This window comes from Apis cerana, linkage group LG4, assembly GCF_029169275.1.
Source record: "Apis cerana isolate GH-2021 linkage group LG4, AcerK_1.0, whole genome shotgun sequence".
Classification (NCBI taxonomy): domain Eukaryota; kingdom Metazoa; phylum Arthropoda; class Insecta; order Hymenoptera; family Apidae; genus Apis; species Apis cerana.
In genome coordinates this window covers 761,519-782,983 of record NC_083855.1, presented here as the reverse complement: position 1 = coordinate 782,983, position 21,465 = coordinate 761,519, and the positions used below count along the sequence as shown (strand labels likewise).

The window sequence follows — 21,465 nt, the reverse complement described above, 5'->3', positions numbered from 1 at the left end:
ATATACTAAACAAAATATAGGTCAAGTAGAGTTTACAAATCGCAATTAATTGTCATTTATTCTAAAATTGGCAATTGCATGTGATACAAGTTAATATATGTCATGCAATATTAATGTTTTTTCTATGAACATATATGAAGATAATTCGGTTTTTATAAGATATAATTAAATATATAATTTTAAATTATATAATTTTTAATTTTGCAATAATTAATATAATTCGTTATTCTTTTTTTTATTAAAAAATATTATATTATTTATGTCGAAAAAAATTATTATTTTAGAAAATATTATACTTTCGAATTAAAATATTTCATAAAATATTTCTTGACATAAATTATTTTTTTAAGAAATAACAAGCTATGAGTCCATTAATGCAATAAAAATTATATGATTCCATTTATAAAATTAAACTTGATCTTTATATGATTTATATCTATAAAAAAATAATTAATTTTGCACAATATATTTTCTTTTTGGAATATTTTTTTTATAAAAAATATTCTTTTTTTAAAAAATACATTTTATTACATTTAGATAAAACAGATATCTTACATCTTACATGTATAATAAAAAAGTTAAATTATTTATATATTTATTAAAAATAAAAAATATAAATAATAAATATATATTTATTTTATATCTTTTTGTAAACAATATAACAATAAAGCAAAATCATTGTTTTCTTTAATTGATTACTTTGTTATTGAAATAATATCAAAACGAGATTCTAACTTATGTATTTTATTCTATTTCATAAATTATTTTATAAAGAACTTCAATACGATAATATTTTTTCAATCTTTTAAAAACAATAATCTTAAACTGAAAATTAGAAAATAAAAATTTATAACATAATTTTCAATTTAATAATTTTCCAATCCAAAAAGAATATATACAAAATTATTTTTATATATTTAAAAAGATCATTTCTTTTCTATTAAAATAACAAATATGAACAATAAAAATGAACTCAATTGAATGAATAATTTCCGAGATAAAAATTTAAATAACTTTTTATAAAAATCAGCAAAAATTGTAAAATTGAAAAATCTGTATTTTTTAAACGAATAGGAAATAGTAAAATGATAATTTAGATCTTTTAATTTCACCTGAATTTTATATTATATCTCAATTTAAACAAAGTCCAAAACATCAAAAAGTAATTAATTTATTTTAAATAAAGCATGAAATATATTTGTCATTTAATTTTTTATTTTTCTTATTGATTGTGTAATATTATATTTCAATATAATAATTTTCTATCAAAATATATATTTATATGTATATAAATTTTTATTGTAAGTATGGTTTATTATAAAAAATTTAAACATTAAGATATTATTATATAATTCAGTAATAAATAAATAAATATATCTAAAAAAAGAGAGAGAGAAAATATTAACCATAAATAAAAAATAATATAGAATTATTTTTATCACGAAAAACTCAAACGATTTTAAATTTCATTTGAAATTCAAAAATAATCTTTCATGCGAATTGTTCATGCGAAAAACAAACTATTTCTTATGTATTTCTCAAATTCTTCTTGGGAGTTCTCTGAAAAGAATCTCTACCAAAAAATACATTTCGCTTCGTTATCATTCCGTGAATCTATTTATTTTTGCAATTTTCCAGCAAGAATCCAACTAAAAATTTAAGCTGTATTTTCTTCTGGCATTTCATTCGAATAGATAACCATTTGCATTATTTAAATTCAAATCGATATCTATAAAATAGACAAGAGAGGATTCGATCAACTATCGATAAGAAAATTTTGATCGTATCGCATTTCTATATGGAATATTTTTCCATTCGAACAATTCATAAAAAGAATCAAAAAGAAAATGTTAAATCCTGTTTTTCCTTAAAATCCTGTTTTTCCTTAAAATATTTCCACCAATTTCAATTATCGTCTATATAAATTATTCGCGACTCATTCCTTCATTAAAATATGGAAATATATATTAAGATGCGTAAATACATAAATATGATAATAAATAAATACGGAATAAACTGTGATCGAAAAGATGAAATCAAAGTTAAACGTCAAATAATTATCTATATTTATTATATGTGTGTCATCTTGAAATGAAAATACGAAACGCAATTCAAAAGTCCATAAACATTAAACGCTGGAATCTACAGCACTTAACAAAATTACCAGATTCTCTTAAGTCAATAATTTCTCATGCAAACATTTGCAGCATTTTTCTTTCTCTCTTGTACTGGAAATTAGCTAATTCTGAGTAATTATATCCATTTTCGTGCGATTGTGATATACATACTTATATATTCATTCCGTTCATAATTTATCAAATACTTGTTAATTTTAATCTTTTTATTTTTTGAGACATTATATGGATAAATAAAACAGATGATATTATGAGGACAATTTTGAGAGAAGAATTTAAAGGAATTGTATATTTATTAAAACATTTCATTGTGACTGGAGTATGAACGTGGTTTTGGGATTTGTGACAATATTTTCCAGCTATGCCAATCTCAACGGCAATCAGCATTATCCTTGAGAAGAATTATTGCAAACACTCCTCACTTTCCTGGGAACAGTGGACTTATATAGATGGCGTAGCTTCTCAGTTTCATTTTAAGAATTTTCCTTAGATTGGGTGAGTCAATCAGTCAGGCTAATTCACGATATTATTGGTGTATATTTGCTTGTGTAGTTTATCGAAAACTCTCATCTCGAAAATGAACATGGAGAAAATTTTAGAGAATACGAACGATTTGGTAGAATTTTTTGAACATTAGAACTGTTTGAACCTTAGAATCTTTTTAAAATCAAAACTTTTGTAATCTCAGATTTTCTTAAATTTCTGAACTTTACATCTTAGAATCTTCCGAACTTTATAATCTCAAACAAAACTTTAGAATCTTGTCAATCTAGTAATAAACATAAATCTTCATTAACATATGAATTTTGCGCTTGATCGTTTTAGAGTAGAACTTCGTTAATAACAAATTTTGTAATAAATTAATTTTATTACTATATAGTTTATACTATATAGTTTCAAGAATTGAAGCTAATATTATTAAAGATGAATTCATCAGTTAACAATTTTTTAAACTTTTTTCTATTTTTTTTTTACACGTTATAATTTTTATATTTTTACATTTAAAAGTATTAAAAAAAATTTGATTTACAATAAACATTAAAATTAATTTATTTAGATTAATTATTAATTCTATAATTATGAAAAATTCTTGTTAAATTTCAATTAAAGATCAATATTTGATAAATTAAACATATTAATCTATTAAGAAATATTAATTCATTTAAAAAATTCAAAAAAAAAATTTTTAGAAAGATAGAAAGAGCTTAGATTATAAAATACAATTAAATTAATCTATAATTTTATAAACAGAAGAATGATATTTTTAAATGTGTATCAAATTCATCAAATGGTTATAGTTATAAATTAAATATATTTAAGAATATACATATATACTTATAATCTGACGAAGTTTGAATTTAAATCAAATTGAATAGCTATTGTGATTTCTACAAGTTAAATCAATATCAGAAACTAAATCGATTAAATTTTTTGTGTCTTTTTTAATCACAATTCTCTCTTTTTACATATAATAAAAACTTTAGTTTAAAAATTTTAATCTAATCCATAAAACCAAAATAATCATAAAAATAAAACAAATCAAAACACAAGAATATTAATTAAACAAAAAAATAAAAAACGAATAAAAAACGAATAAAAAACGTGAAAATAAAATTCACTCAATGCGGGAATACTAGAGGTAATTTTAAGTAATAATTCTTCTATTTTTGATATCGTATATATTAAAATCTATTGGAATTTATTTATATAATCATTTAATATATATAGAAATAAATTTTATCTTATTTTTATTACATCTTGTATAAAAATAGATTTCAATATTTCTTCAAATCTATCAAATCGGTAATCATAATTGATTTAAGCAATTAAATTGCTTAATTGTAACAATTTACTTAATTATAATTAAGTTCTTTTTTTATATAAAATCAAAACAAATGATCAATTAACTTAAAAGAAAATAATTAATATCATATTTAAAGCAATTAACACAAAAAATATACATATATCAAATCAAAATTATAATTCGGAGAAGAAAAGCAAAAATCATATTATTAATAATAATTATGTTTTTAAATTTGATTTATTATAAAATTAATTTTTCAATCAAATTTTTGAAGATATAAAACTAAAAAATTAATTTTTTATTTTGTTGTGATGTAAATATTTTTAAGATTTTATAATGTTTAAATAGAATTGAATTTTTTTTTCTTGTGTTAGTTTCAATCCATTCCTAAAGCTATGGTGTATAATAATAAAATTAATTTTATATAAAATTCATTATCAATAAATTCTAAACTGATCAAAGCAAAATTCAGTATGTTAATGAAAGTTTACGTTTATCACTAAATTCACAAGATTCTAAAATTCTAATTTTGGTTCTAAGATTCAAACAATTTTTTTTAAAATTTTGATGAGAAAGTTTCTAAGATTCCGAAAGTTCTACAAATCTTTGATCAGATACACAAGCGACCAATAACATCATGAACAAACCTAATTGAGCGACATCCTACCTAAGCAAAATTCTAGAATGAAGCTGAAGGATTACCATTCATAGAGTCCGCTGTTCCTAGGAAACTGAAGAGCGTTTACAATAATTCTTCTCAAGAATGATGCTAATTGTCGTTGAGACTGGCATAATTGGAAAATATCAAATTAAATTGACTCAAATCTCACATTGACTTTCCAGCCATGTCGAATTATTTCTAAAAAATATACATTTCGAAGGGTCCTTCACATTCTTCTCTCAAAAACAATATCCTCAGCATTATCCTATACCATCTGTTCAATATTTGAAATCTTGATTTATGTCATAATTCGAAGATTTTATTTTATTTATGTTTTATCATTTTATCAAGACATTTTATCAAGACGAAATCTTTCAAACATAATTGTCTTAGAACCATTCTTAAATTATCATCCTTAAAAAAAATAATAGGATTCTCTTCAAATGTTCTTATAATTGAATAGTATAAATTATAATTGAACTATAATAGAATTGACGCTTTTTTCTTATACTTTCAAAATTTCTATTTTTCTTAATAAATATAAGTTTAAACAATTTCAAAATTTCTAAATTTTATGCATTTATAGTAAAAAACGATTCTTGTTCATAAAAATTAATTTTATAAATATTTTTAATCACTTTATGATATTTGATCACTTTATGATATTTGATCACCATAAACCCACGCAGATGCATTGCATTCTTTTCAAATTTTAGCTTTTACTTAAATCAACAAGTTTCTAACATCTTCTATTTATTCCGTTATATCAAACGATTATATTCATAATTTTGCGACTTTTTGTGTCGCAAAGATTCTCATTATCTCACAAATATTCTTTTTTTCTTTTAAACAGTTAGTTTCATTTTTTCTCGAATAAAAAATATTACAATCAATAAATCACTATAAATTATATATATTTCTATTTAGTATTAAATAATATTAATCTATATTTATTTATAAAATATATTTTATAAAATATATATTTATAAAATGAAAATTTTATTTTCATTAAAATTAATATTTTCATTTATCGCACAATTAAACAAATTTGAATTCTCAAATCATATTTTTGAAAATTTCGTTTATAACAAATTTTTTCTGCTAAAAATCAAAAATGGATTTTCAAATCTCGTGAAATATTGTAAACACTTTATTTCAAAAATCTAAGATCAATAATATTTAAAATGATTTATGTAATTGAAAAATTTATGTAAGAGAATAAAAAAAGGGTTCATTAAAAAAAAGATTCACCTTTAGATTTTCATTTTAACTCTGAAAATATTAATTTAAATATTAATTTTTCAGTTCACGTTTATTTGAACTTGAATTTTTCGTTTCATGAATACTAATAATTTATTATAAAAATTATAAATTTTTTTATTTCCTTTTACGTCACAATATAACGCTAATAAATTGTCATGTCGAAATCTAAACAATTCATATTGATCAAATCAGTTTTAAATGATGTGATAAATCACAGAAAAAAGAAAAAGATGTTCAAAGAGAGAAATGTTCAAAATGTTCAGAAGAGAAAAAGAAAATCAAGCGTTATCATATATATTAGCTAAATACATGTGTTAAATTGAAACGAGTTGTAAAATAACAGAATAAAAAACGGATAATTGGGAGAAAAACAATATATGATAAAAATTCACTCCGATTGTACGAACAACGCTTTGTGAATCATGTTGTATTAACACAGGAGAAAATCCAGTACAAGGATATATGTGACAAGAATTGCACACGCGTATATCGAGGATCGAGTTAACGTAATTTAATCTACACATGTTCGTGTATGCAAAAAAGAGTAATAGAATAGGAAAAGAAGAAAAGAGACTCACAAATATTTTGTTCTATCGGTAGATTAAACAACCAGAGTTGATTTATTGAATGATTTTGATGAAATCAATTAAAATTCTATAGAAACATAAAAATGCAACAACAGAAATATAAAAGCAACAATGACAAGTAAATATAATTTGATTTTCTATATTTGTATTTTAATATCTGAAATTTTCTAAAATTGTTCATTTTTCAACTAAGAACAAAAATATAAAAGCATGAAATATTCAACAAAATTTTTATTTTCATAAATATTTTTATAATTTTTTTTGTAATTTCTTTTTCAATAAATTAATTAACGGAAAAATATAAAATATAAAATAAAATTGGATTTTTTCAATTTTATTTAATTTATGTTTAATTTTTTCCTGATTAATAGATTTCATGAACATTGAACATTTTAAATATTTTAATAAATGTTTGAAAAATAAAATGAACTAAAAACAAGATTGAAGTGAAGAAACAGAAAATAAAAATTAAAAACATCATTATTTTTAATTCTTCTTTCTTTGAATAAATCAATTATGAAAATTGCAAATTACAATTATTAAATGATAATTTGAAATGTACAAAATAATCTAAAGAAAGTAAAATAATTTAAGTTGGAGAGAACTAAAATTATTACGAGTTTGTAATTTCTTTCGATTTTCTTCAGTTAAATTTGTTGAATAAATCGATAAGAGAAATTTAAATTATATATAATTGTAAAATGACAGAATAATTTAAAAATGAAATTCAAATAATTTGAAGGAAATAAAATAATATAAAATTAATATTGGAATTAAATTTGCAATTATTTTCTTCTTTTTTCTTTATTTTCAATATTGTTAAATGAAATACAAAGTAAAAAAAAATGGTTTGATTGAAATAATTTATCAACAATATATATTTCAATAAAAAAAAAAATTTTAATAAAAAAAGTTTCAAAATATTTATTATATAGCTATACAACTTATTCTTGAAGAAAATTATTATTTTATCTTTGTATTTCTATATTTTATATCAATGCAAATTTTACATCTTTATATAAGACAACAACGATCATTTTGTAAAATTCTTGATTTATATTCATTTGTTTCACAAGAGTTCACAAATTTTTCAGACAATTTTGTGACAAATTTAAATGTCTTTACATATATATTTTAGGATTAATTTACAGTTCAATAAATTTTCTGTTATTCAGATTATTGTATATTTTCTATAAATGAAACTAGAAACAAAAATATCCAAGATCATTTTTTTACAAAAATAATTGTTGTTTTTAATGCAATAAAAATACGATAATAATAAAATAATAAAATAAAATAAAATCTCTTTTCAACTGTTTTTCTCAAAAGAATTATCAAAAATTCATTCGAAACGATTATTGTCCTTTTTTCATTTTCCACTTTTTTCCTGACAAACAGAATTGAAAAATTTTCAAATACTGAAACGAGAAGATAAAAACGTATATATTATGTTAGAAATGATAAACGCATGAATATTAAAATATTATTCTTTTTACAGATCTATTGTTGAAGTTGATAAAAAAATTTATATATACTTAATACACTAATCTTAAATTCAATTCCGTTTCTAGAAAATTAAACATGAAAATTGTATTTCCAAATACGTTTATAAATTTGTAACGTTTGTAAACAGATTAGAAATGAAATAGAGATGGAAATTAAATAAACTGTTTTTAAATTCTATTTCTTGATGTTCCGAAAAATTATGTCAAGTCTTTATATGTTTGAATCAGAAATAAAAACGATGTATGATTTCTATTATAAATTTCGTGAATAATCGAAAATATCGATAAATATTTGATATTGATTTTTTCGATTAAAAGTTATTAAAAAAGTTAAAAGTTATTGTGCTATTGTAAAAAAAAATAAATAAAATATATATATATATATTGATCCTATTATAATTTTTAATAAATATATCTAAAATATTAAACTTTAAAAGAATCATAGAAGATTCTAATGATTCCTTTTGGATTCCTACTTAGATTTTTAACGAAAAGTTTGATATTTTAAATCTTGGAAACTTTTAAGTACTTTTTATATTTTTATCAATTTTTCTACCGTGAAATCCCTTTTTTTAAATCATTATCACAATTTTCCAATTTTTATTATGAAAAACTCAAGTATCAAATATGATCAGTTTCTTTTTGTATTTGCCTTTACGAACAAAAAAATTCATTTACAAGTGTAGTTTTTGTATAATAAGCCATTCTTGAAAAATAGTTCGGTTTTTACACAAGCTGCAATTTTCTCACGAAAGTACCTCGAATGTTTTGCATGAAAAATATCCTCAAAGTATATGTATAGATTCCGTCGAGCGATAACTTTGAATTAAAAAAAAAGAAAAGCAAACTTTGTAGTTCGGATAATTCGCTTGTTCTATATTTTTACAAGGACAAAGAAAATAAAATTATGTTCATCTTTGCATATCAAATATCGAATTTTTAACGAACAAAATATTAAAAAAATTTTTATTTTTAATTATGAAAAATTAAATAAAAATTAATAGTAAAAATAATAAATTGAGGGAATATATAATCGAGTATTATAATCATATCATTGCATTTTAAATTTTATACTTGTTTGAGTAGTTATAATGAATACGATAAATTATATTCTATTCTGCATATTTTTATTGCTATTTATAAGAATGAGGATTAGAATTTTAATTTTAATGGAAGAAAATATGTTAAGTGAAATTTATAATACGGTTTAAAGTTATTGATTTCTTAATCTTTAATATAATAATTTTCAATATTATTTTCATTGCTACATTTAATTTTTTGATATAAATATCATTAAAAAAATAGAAATACAATAATTATATGTATAATATTTTTTGAAATGTTTCAATGTTAATATTTTCTAATATTATTTAGCTTTTTTAATATATAGAATATTTTTGAAAGTATCAAGTAGCGAGAATTTCTATATGCAAAAAATATAAAATATAATTTAAATAAAGCTTTATTTTTAATGTAAATCAAATTTGAAAAATATTTAAGTACATGATTTAATATCCGATTAGAATAGATTATTGAAAATAGAACATAATTCCACATAAGAACAAATATAAAATATATTATTTTCATTTAAAAATTAATTTTCAAAATTGAATTTGAAAATTTACCGATACATTTTGATTTTAAATGTTCAATTTCTATTTTCTCAAAAACAAAAACATAATAAACAAAAATTATTGTTAATATTATTATTATTATTTTGTTTATTTTTATATATAAAATAACCACTTATCTCAATATTTCACTTCTATTCAATAAAAAATTAATTAATTTCACTTATATTTAATTTTTAATATTAATTTTTAATTTTTAATTTTGATTTGTTTAAAAGCAAAGCTCGGTCAAAAAAAATTTTTTTTTCGATTTATTTTTGCATTTATATTTACTATGCGATTATTTTCAGAGACATCCTATATCTAATATTTAATATTTTTTAAATAAATAAAGAATATTATAAAACTTTGTTAAAAAAATTTCAAGATGAAAATTTTCTTTTTCTTATTTTAATAAATTTGTTTCTGAAAAGATTATTATAAAAACTGATGAATGAAATTTTTAGATTTTTTAAATACAATGTTAAAATTTTATTTAGCAAATTTTCTCTTATTATTGAAATAAAAGAAGATTTTAGATTGATTCTTTTATAATAAAAAAATAGGAAAAAAAGGAATTGAATTTTTTTTATTCTTAAACTATTATATTGAAAAAATATAATAACATGTGATAATTTGATATTTCTAATTAGATTTGAATTAGGTTTCATTTGATACTGAAAATTATAAGATTAAAATAAAAACTCTCGCAACAAAAGTAACAAACACGATAAAATACAAATCGAATCAAACATTAGAAAAATTATTTAATGACGTAAGTGTAAATATATTTATTTCAATAATTATAAATACCCAATTCAATATATATCCAATTAAATATCCAATATAAAAACTGATGAAAAGTAATATGATCAGTTTGGTTCTTAATCGTTAGAATATAATTAATAATTGTTTAATTAAATATTTTTCTATTGAATACTCCTCGTATATTTGAGCGATATAATAAATGGAAAAGTTTTTAATAGAATCACGATCGATTTATCCATGTATATTCGTAAATTAAAATGCTTTACAGACATTTGCGATGCAAATTTATGATCTGCAATTCATCATACTATTTTTCTCCCCATCCGCTTACGTTAATATATATATATATATATATGCAATAAAATTGCCATGTGCTTGTGGATTCAACAGATTAAAATGGCCTGAAAGTAGGGTTTCTCACGCGACCATCCAAATTCATTTTATATTAATGCTTTGGAGAATACGCTCTTTTCAATCTTCATTAAATGACAAAAATTATGATAATAGATTTTTCGCGCCAAGCAATTTCAAATTATTGAACTGGAGAAATATCTGGATGAATTACATTTTCTTTCATAACAATTAAGAAGATTTGTAAGAATTAAGACATTCTTATTTATTCTTTATTTATACTATTATTAATAATATAATTTATAATTGATCTAACAAATAATAATAAATAATTCCAATTTTGAAATTTAATAAAATAAAATTTTTTTATTTAATTTATTTTTTAATGATCAAAATGAATTCATAAATCAAAAAATAATAGATCAATGTATAATATTTACATTATTTTATTAATTTCTTTTTTTAAATTATAAAATTAATTGTAAAATTTTAATAAGAGAAAACTTATTAAAACAATATTTATAGTAGATTACTAAGAATACATTTAAAAAATTTTAATTTTAAATAATCTTTGTATTAAATTTTATATTAAAAATAAATAAATTTGTTAACAAGATCCATCAATTTAATAATAAATTTTAACACAAAATTTCATAAAAATATATCGACTTTCGAAGGAAGTGAAACTTAACTATATAAGTATGAGCGAATAGTGTACTTATATATTCTTCATAAAGAATCTAAGAAATTTCTATATATAATTTGAAAATATTAAAAGGCAATGTTAATTCGAGGATTAAAAAATTTTATCAACAAATATTAGAAATTTTCAATAAAGTACAAGAATTCATATATATTCTTAAATAAGGAGTAAATCTCTTAAAAGATGTAAAATGATTTATTAAATATTTGAACACTTTGAATGCATGATATAAATTCGATTATCTACATAACTTGGAAGTTGAGGAAAATATTAGTGAGCATGATATTTAACCATTTTTCGTATTACGATAAGCCATTTCGAAAAGACCTTAAGCGATGGAGGTAAAGGATCGTTTATAAAGTGTGGATGTTGATTAAGTTGCTAGCATGCAAATTATTCATTTTCATATCTAACTTCCTTTATCCATTTTTTTATTAGCTAGATAAATTGTTTCCAATTTTAATCTTGTCTTCTATACGAAACATACTGAATTTTGATATAATTATACATAATTATTATATTATTTATATATATATTATAAAATTATAAATATAGGTAATTATATTATTAGAGAATTAACAAAAATATCAAAAATTTATTTTATAATAAAATTGATTTATTCGAAAATTCGCAATTCGAGAACATGCTATTAAAATTACATCAATGTTTTCTTTAGTTCTGATTTAGTTTTGATTTAAATATAATATATATCTTTTTATAACTTATATCTTTAATAATATTTTATAATCGATTACTTGCAATTCTATTAAATTTATCTTATAATTAATGAATTAATGAATTTTGAGATTTGATTTCATCAATATTTTCATTCTTTTTTTTTTTTATTTTTTTTTTTTATTTCCCTTTTGAATATTACTTATGTCTGATAATTGCTTTAATTGATTTAAAAATAAGAAAATAAAATTTATTTTACTGATTTACTCTACAAAAAGAATCCTAAAACATCGTTATCTTGGAATACAGAAAATTTGGAATAATAATCGAATTTGATACCATAACGATAATATACGATAACGATTAAAAACTATTTGATTAGACAATTTCAATGTTGATTTAAAAATGTACTATAAACGATATATTTATCAAAAAAACAATAAATATTATATTAAATTATTATTAAACAATTCCGAACCAGATAATTGCGTAACCGATAATTACAAGAAAAATTTATTATAAAAAAAATATTGTTGTGACATATTTATCATCATTTAATCCATAAATCTTAATAATTTCTTGTTAGTCTGAAAATCATTATACGAATATATAATTGCAAAGTCGTGAATGCATTGATTTTTTAGATCAATGGAAAGATTGTCACAGATTCGAAATTGTTTTTCCACGAAATAGAAACAGTGGGTTTTCGTGCAATCAAGTGTGCAGTGGCGATAAATAGAGTGGAAGAAAACTCATTTATCAGAAGTTAGCCTGTGAAAATCGCTTCATCTTGGTTAACAGCTAGGGATGTATTTGCTATTACATGCTTGCATGGCTGCGTGTTTAAGCAACTCCTTTGTTCTTTTATCATGTTCATGTGTCAGTATATTGCTATAATATATATACAACGATTTATTTTATAAAAATAACATGTAATTCAGAATCGTCTTGATTCTTATTTGCATTTATTACTTCAGATTACCAAAAAATCTTCCTTTCTCTCGTTTTTTCATATTTTAAATTCATACTTTTTAAAATTAAAGATGGATCACCATTATATTTATACTATATTACTATATATTTATACTATATTCAATATTTTGCCAATAATGAAATATTAAATAGAAAAATTTATAAATTATTGATATTTTATTAAAAGTTTTTGATGGAAATTTTGGAAGAGATAGAATTTTGTTCACTATAAATCAATGTAGAAGAATTCTGATAAAAAAGATTCTGCGATTCATGCAATTATTTTTATTACATATTTTTGCAAAATATTACAAGATATAAATATTACAAAATATTTCTGATATTAGAAAAATATTTAAAATAATTGATTAAATAATAATTGATTAACTAATTAATATTTAAATTTATTTTTATAAATATTTATAATAATTAGTTTTTTAATAATTTGTTCTTCATTTACAAATAGAATCGCTTAATCCGCTTTTAATAGCATTTTTATTGTTTTCTATATTCAAAATCAAAAAAAATTTGAGAAAGATATATCATATTTTAAATATAATAAATTAAATATAATATCATAAAAAATCTATAATCATATGAAAAATTTAATGACTATTAAATTTTATTCGAAAAATTGCTGATATTTATACTATTATTACATAATTTTATGAAAAAAATTATGATAATCTATCTGAATTTATTTTAAAGAGAAAAATCTGTATTTTTAAATTTGAGCATGTGCATGGTTAATGTTAGTGTTAGTATATACTTAGCATGTATTTAGCGTGCGTATTTAATGCGGTTTTAGTGTGCGTTTGATGGTGATGAATCTGTTATTAGTGCATGCTTAGCATGTTTAGTACACCTAGAAAGGAGTATTTTCTCGATGCCTTATCATATCTTGGCATCGTTCTTGAATGTTTAAACACGCAAAACACACATTAGCCATACACATATATATGTTAAGCGCACACTAACCATACACAACATACGAAACACAAATTGTATAATTGTATAATTTTCTCATGATTTTAGATTAGATTATTTTAATATCGATGACACAGTTTCAAATAATATAAAATATTATAAAATTGCTAATAAAAATCAATAATTTATAAAAATTGTTGTTAAGAAGATACTTCCTTTTAGAAAGTTATTTAAAAATTTGTAAAATTTAAGAAAAAAAGTAAGTTTCAATTTTCAACAAAAAAAATTTCTAAAAAAGTTAAATTCAAATATGTGAAAATAAAAACTTAAAATGAGTATATAAATTATTTTATGTGCGACGTTTTTTTTCACAAAGTAATGATTAATAGTTAAATATCATAAAATAAAATAAAAATTTTTTTGTGAAAATAATTAATTCATTCGAATATATGTATTTTTGATAACACAAAATAAAATAACACAATATAAAAAAAATACAATAAACATAAATATGAATAAAAGAAAATGAATAGAATAAATAAATAAATATGAATAAAATAAAAAATGGAACAAAACAAAAAACAAGAAAATAAGAAACAAATAATAATGTAGATTATAATTTTTTATGAACAAAATAACTAAATTCATTGCTAATTATTTAATCTATTAAATTACGATCAATATTGACCAATAGTCATAATCTCTTTTTGTCTTACGTATTACGTATTAAAGTTCATTTCAATTAATTAATTATCCACACTCTCAAATAACATGATTTGAAAGTTCATATATTTTTCATTATTCACTTTCATTCCAAAATTTTTATTACGATAATCGTTTTTGCTAATAATAATTTTTCATAAATTTTTAAAAATTTAGAAATATTTTTTTTTTTCTATTTCTTATTCGTTATATATTAAATATGTAAATAATAATTTTAGTATCACGACTTTAGTATAACTTGATCGAACTTCATCCCATACGAAATTATATTGAAAAGATACTAATTTTACTTAAAGTTTAAAAGAATTTTTAAAATGAAAAAAAAGTTCATATTATTTAATTTGCCTTTTGACTAATTTATATCAAATTACAATAGATGCACGTTTTGTTTTCTCGAATATCATAAAAAATATGCGCGTATATAATATATTATTATTTATATATATAATAAATAATATATTATTTAATTATATCAATATATAATTAAATGCATTTTTTTATTAGATTCTTAGCTATTTAATTTTAGTTTAAACAATTTTGATATTCATATATATATTATTATATTATTGTATATTATATATTATTATATATTATTATATATATTATTATATTATTGTATATTATTGTATATTATATATTATTATATATATTATTATATATAATATATTATATTTTTATAATTTCTATTATTCATCTTATATAACTGATTTGTATAATAATGTAATTTTCTTCTTTCAAATCATCAATATAACAATATGCATTTTTATAATTGTAAAATAGATGTTGTAAAATAGAGAATCTTTCTAATTTTAACTTTTGATTTATCTGATAATGAATGATTCCAATGATAAGTAATCACCAAATATTTTTTATTTATTTCTATTTTCTCTATATTAGATATTGAAATAAGAGTTTTATTTTTTTCGGATATATAATTTTTTTTTTTTTGATAATGAAAATCTTTTTTACGATATATGCAATATATATTTTATTGAAATTAAATAAATAAATTAGAATCTTTATATAATACGTACTTTATTAAATTTAAAAAAATAAATAAAATTAAGATATCATATCGAAAGTTTATTTTCTTCATTTTTTTCAATCTCTTTTACTCTTCGTTTTTCTTAATTGAAAAAATAAATCACATAATCATCAAATAGAAGTACTATAATATGTTTATAGAAAAAGAAGATTATAAAATAAGTTTAAAATAACAGAATCTATAAAAGAAACAAAGATCGGAAATTATGTTCAAATTTTAATCAAGTTAAACTCGATGACACGAAATCAGTTTTACCATACAAGAAGATATAAATAAATTTTCTTATTTTTCATTTAAGAAATTAACAATTTATACATTATGGACACTCAAATATCATCATTAAAATAAAATTCATTCTTTCCATTCTTCTTTACTTTGTTCATTATCATTGCTATTATCTTTGTGTTATAATATCGATATCAATGAAATATTTGCAATCAACGAATTTACATTGTTTGTTTCGTATAATAAAATTAAATTCTTCTCAAATGAAAAACGTTATATTAACGTTTTTTGATAGTTTTTCATATTTCATTCTCACATTTTTGTTGGCTCAAAATAAATTTAATTAAACACAAGCTTTTACATTTTCCATCTATAATTTTTAAAAAATTTGTTTTTTTTAAATATCTTGAAAATTCATCAATTTTCTATTATTTTTTCATTGGGATATATATATGATAATGTATGTGATATATGTAATATAATAATGTATCACTACAGACAGATTTTTGATTAGTAAAATATAAAATAAAATAACAACAATTATTTTAAAATATAAATGATGATAGTTAAAAATTATATGATTATCTACTTATTTAGTAGAAAAATAAAATCATCTTATTATAATTTTTGCAAAATTAAATATTAATAATTTTAAACATTTGCTGAATAAATACAAAAATAAATACACGAACAATATAAATAAAAATATAAGATAAATACAAGATAAATTAAATAAGAAATATAAGTAATGAAAAGACTATAAATATTTATATATTATTTTATGTAAAATTTAAATGTGCAAAAATTTATAAAAGGTATATGATATATAAAAAAATATATATATATAATATATATATGTAAAATGTATATATCTAATACGTAATACGTATTATATTTAAAAAATAAAATAAATCTCTATTTATTGCCAATTTTATGCTAATGCCACATATTATTGCCAAGGAAAATAATTTTGCCAAAGTATTTTATTATAATTTTGACATAATGGTTAACTTTTAACAAATAAAAGAAAATTAGCGTAAAGTATTAAATGTAATCTATTATTTATAAGAGATCTATTTAAACTTAGTAAATGATTTAATAAAAATTTTCTATTATTTATAAAATAGTTATATCCAATGAAAGATAATAATGCAACAGAAATAGTAGAAACAATAGAAATATTTTTATTCAGATTGAATATTATTTATAGGAAACCATAAATGAAAATTAAATGGAATTTCGACTTGAAAACAAAGAAATTAAAAGGACGAGATTAAATACTTATTTGTAATACATGTTGGTAAATACTCTTCAATTCTGAGTTTATATTTAACTCAACAAGTTACCATAATCTATAACTGTCCCAAATTCTCCGTATAGATAGATTTAGTCCGTATTATCTTGTTCGTGTGTATATATATATATATATATATATATATATATATATATATATATATATTTCCCTAGAAAATCTCATCTTTAGAAACCACATGATCAGTCAGATTTTTAATCAAATTCAACGAAATTATCGGTGTATTTATAATACTTCAGCATATGTATTTTCGATATAAAATAGAAATTATTAGTAATTCAGTGAAATCGAGAATCAGAATTTTCTCTGATTTCTGTAGGTCTTTTTTTATAACACGAAACATTTTATCGTGCGAATAATTAATGAGAATTGCTAGGATTTAAAATTTCGGTCAATTTAACTTGTTTTTGAGCCAATATTTATAACGAATAATGAAAGATAATTTATTTCTTTGTTTTCAGATACTTTTAAAATTAAATTTTCTTAAATAGAAGTGCTTTTTTATTAATTATAAAAATATATTATTTTGCAAAGCTTTTATAAAATTTGAATTTTGTTCAAAAAATATATTTTTTATTTAGTTATTTATAATTAATTGATCTACGTTGCATATCAACATCGTAAAAGTTACTTAAATATGAATAATAATCAATAATAATTCAGAGAATATAATAGTTAAAAATAAGAAATAATTCAAAACATATAGGAAACAAAATTTTTTTTGAATATCATTTTTATGAAAAAAAATGTATTATATTTATTATAATATCGTAAAATTATTATATATATATAAATATATATATATATATATATATATATATATATTTGAATAGAAATTCAAATCTGAAATCCTTTTTAATATAATGAATGGAGGAAATAATTGTCTTTAAAAATTCGAATAAGATTCTGCATAATATTTTCGAAAAATGATGTGCAATTGAAATTTTATTGTATATAAATTACACTTTTCACGTCTCTTGACTTAAAATTAAGAACAGTATATATAATGTATACTTTTTCTAATGATAGAAAACTTAAACTTAACTCTAAATCATGTCTACTCATGTCTCAATAATTAAATCGCGAAAAGAATACTAATTTTTGTCACATTTTTTTTAATCTACTATATCAAATGGATCTTCAATGAAAAAAAACTGCCTTTTCTCGATTGTCTATACGATTCTTTTTTTCTTTTTTTTCACTTTTACCAATTTTTTTTTAATTATTATTTTTCAGAATGCTGGCAACTCATAATAAAAGGCGTGAACATACCGTCGACAGTGAAAGCCAAAGACACCGATTATGTAATTCTAGATTGCGACTACGATCTCGAAGATACGCCGAGCAACGGATTAGTAGTAAAATGGTTCTTCAACGCGAACGAAGTGGCCTATCAATGGATATACGGTAGGAACCCTCTGGCCGGAGATATTACGCGGAAATACGTTGACTTGAAGTATAAAGCTAGCGACAATCCATACACTACGTACCGAGCCATGAAATTGAACAAGCCCGGTATCGATCTTAGTGGCGAGTACAAATGTGTCATATCCACTTTCGCGGATGAGCAGTCTGCAAGTGCTTCCATGCTTGTATATTGTAAGTATTTCATTATTAATTTATGATCTTTCATGCGATTTATATCAAATATAATACTGTGATTCCGAGATTTTCTTCTTTTTTATTTTTTTTTTTTTTTTTATTTTCTTATCTGTTTTACTCAATTTAACATTTTTATTCTTTTTCTATTCAATGGAATAGAATATGCATATATCATACGAACGATATTCTTTATTTCTAATAGACATTTCTATCACGTAGGAAGTGGATTTTTTGTAGAAAAATATTAGATATTTCTTCTACAAAAAAAAAGACTTGACTTAACTATATTTATAAATATTGAAATCTTAGATCAATATATGATCTGAAATATCAGATTTCATCTATCATTAAAATATTAATATTTGGTATCAATATAATATGAATTTTGATATTTTTTTTTACCCAATATCAAATCAAAATTACCAATAATTGATTGAGTTAAAAGTTTTTTTTATATAAAAAATATCTCTACTTATTTTCTATCAAAAGATATTTCTTAAAGAATTATTTATTAAAATTCAAAGAAAAATTGCGCTATAATTGACGAAACTCTCTCAGCAAAGAAAATATACTATTAAAAAACAATGTTTTTTTTTTAGTTATAGAAGTAATTTTCGAGATTTAAATAATAGCTTAAAAGTGAATAGAATAAATTTCAATATTGTTTCACATATGACATTCAATATTAAATGTTATCTATTTAATATTGAGTATCAAAAAATATAAAAAGATGTAAAATATGATTATTTTTGATTAAAAAATTCTTAGAGATGAGGAAATTTATAATTGTTTCACATCTAATATGAATTAATTCAATAGAAATGATTTTTTTTGCACAATCGAACAATTTTCTTCAAAAATTGAAAAACTTTATTTAAAAAGTTTTTAATTTTTCAGATTTTAGATTTTTTAACAAAAAATATAATAATTGATGATAGATACCAATTTTAATGTAATTTACATAATTAAACATAATTTACATAATTATTTTACAATTTTATATAAAATGTTTCATTTCTAATTCATGTTACTTTAAAAAATTGATAATTTTTTATTCAAGTTACGTTTTCTTTTAATAAATACTTATAATTTTTAAACATTTTATAATTTTTTGATAAAAAATATTAAAAAATAGTTCGTTAAATTAAAACCTTACTGAAAATAAACTGAAAATATATACATATATATACATAAATTTATATGTCAAAATTTCTTAAAAAATTAAATATTTTAAATATTTAATTTTTAATATTTTATTTTTATTTTTTTTCATGAAAAATATTTCTTTTTCAAAGTTATAGCAGATTAATATTTTTTCGATGAATACATAATTTTTTAATTTTGTAAAAGATATATATATATATATTATTCATATTATATTATATAAAATTTTAAAAATTACAATCAATAATATTAAAATTAATATAATAATGATAAAATTGCTATACTCGCTCTAAAATGCAAAAAGAAATAAAAATTTTTTTATTAATATTTTTAAAATTTAAATTTAAATCTTTTTTAAAAACATTCTATTTAAAAAGTAAAAACTTCAATCATTTCAAACACTTTCATATTCGAAACAATTAAATAATCATGCTTTTAAAATTTAAAATAAAAAAACGAATTTATCAAAGAAAATGAAATACTCCATAATTTAATTTTATCGAATTTTATTTTTTGAATATAATCAGAGATAAAAATTCATTATATCATATAATAGTACGATATTTAAATTTCAAAAATACAAAAATTGAATTTTCATGTATGATTAGTAATAATACAAAAAAATAATATTTGAAAATATAGTAAGTATTAGAAAATATTTTTTAGTTATTATTATTATTATGCTATTATTTAATTATTCTTTATATGTATGTATATATTTTATTAATTGTATAATTTAATGTATAATTATAATATTAAATGTATAATTCCTTCAGAAGTAAGTAGTCAAATTTTGGTATTTTATTTATAATAGAATTTATAGAAATGCTTAAAATTTATTAAAAATAATTATTAATAAGAAAATACAGTTAAAGAGAATAGAATATAATACAAAATTTTAATCATCTATTTCTGAAGTACTCTGCATGCTTAAACAATGGAATAAAAAAATATAATGTATTTCTATTTGACTGAAAAAAATAAGTATTTCTTTATTTATTAAAACTATACAGCAATAAAAATATATAAACAACAATATTATTTTATTCATTTATATTGTAAATACATATTTTTAATTACGTTTACATGTTTTTATAAAAAATATTTATATTAATGTACAATTCTTTAAGAAAATTAAATCTACCTCCAAACTTTCAATATTTTTTTAATTTTTATAAATAATTATGCTTGATATTCTTTTTTATAATGTAATTAAAAATATTAAAAATTAAATAAAAAATATGTAATTTTTAATTAATTTTTATCATACTATTATAAAAAAATTTTTTCAAACAAAATTATATACAAAAATTAAAAGAAATGCTGAAATTTTTAAATTTGTTTTTTACTTTTTCAAAAAGATGAAGATTATCCTATCGATAAATAAATATATAATTTATTATATTCTACATATTCACAAATTTTTTTTAAAA

The 21,465-nt window shown here is 19.5% G+C and overlaps 1 protein-coding gene across 1 annotated transcript in view; it reads left to right on the top strand.

Moving 5' to 3' along the window:
* The window catches only part of LOC107998630 (uncharacterized), a 310,960-nt gene that overhangs the window by 275,559 nt on the left and 13,936 nt on the right, over positions 1–21,465 (top strand). Inside the window, exon 2 of the mRNA XM_017057992.3 lies at positions 18,503–18,865. Within this exon, the coding sequence (XP_016913481.1) occupies positions 18,503–18,865 (363 nt within the window). The remainder of the gene's footprint in view (positions 1–18,502; positions 18,866–21,465) is intronic.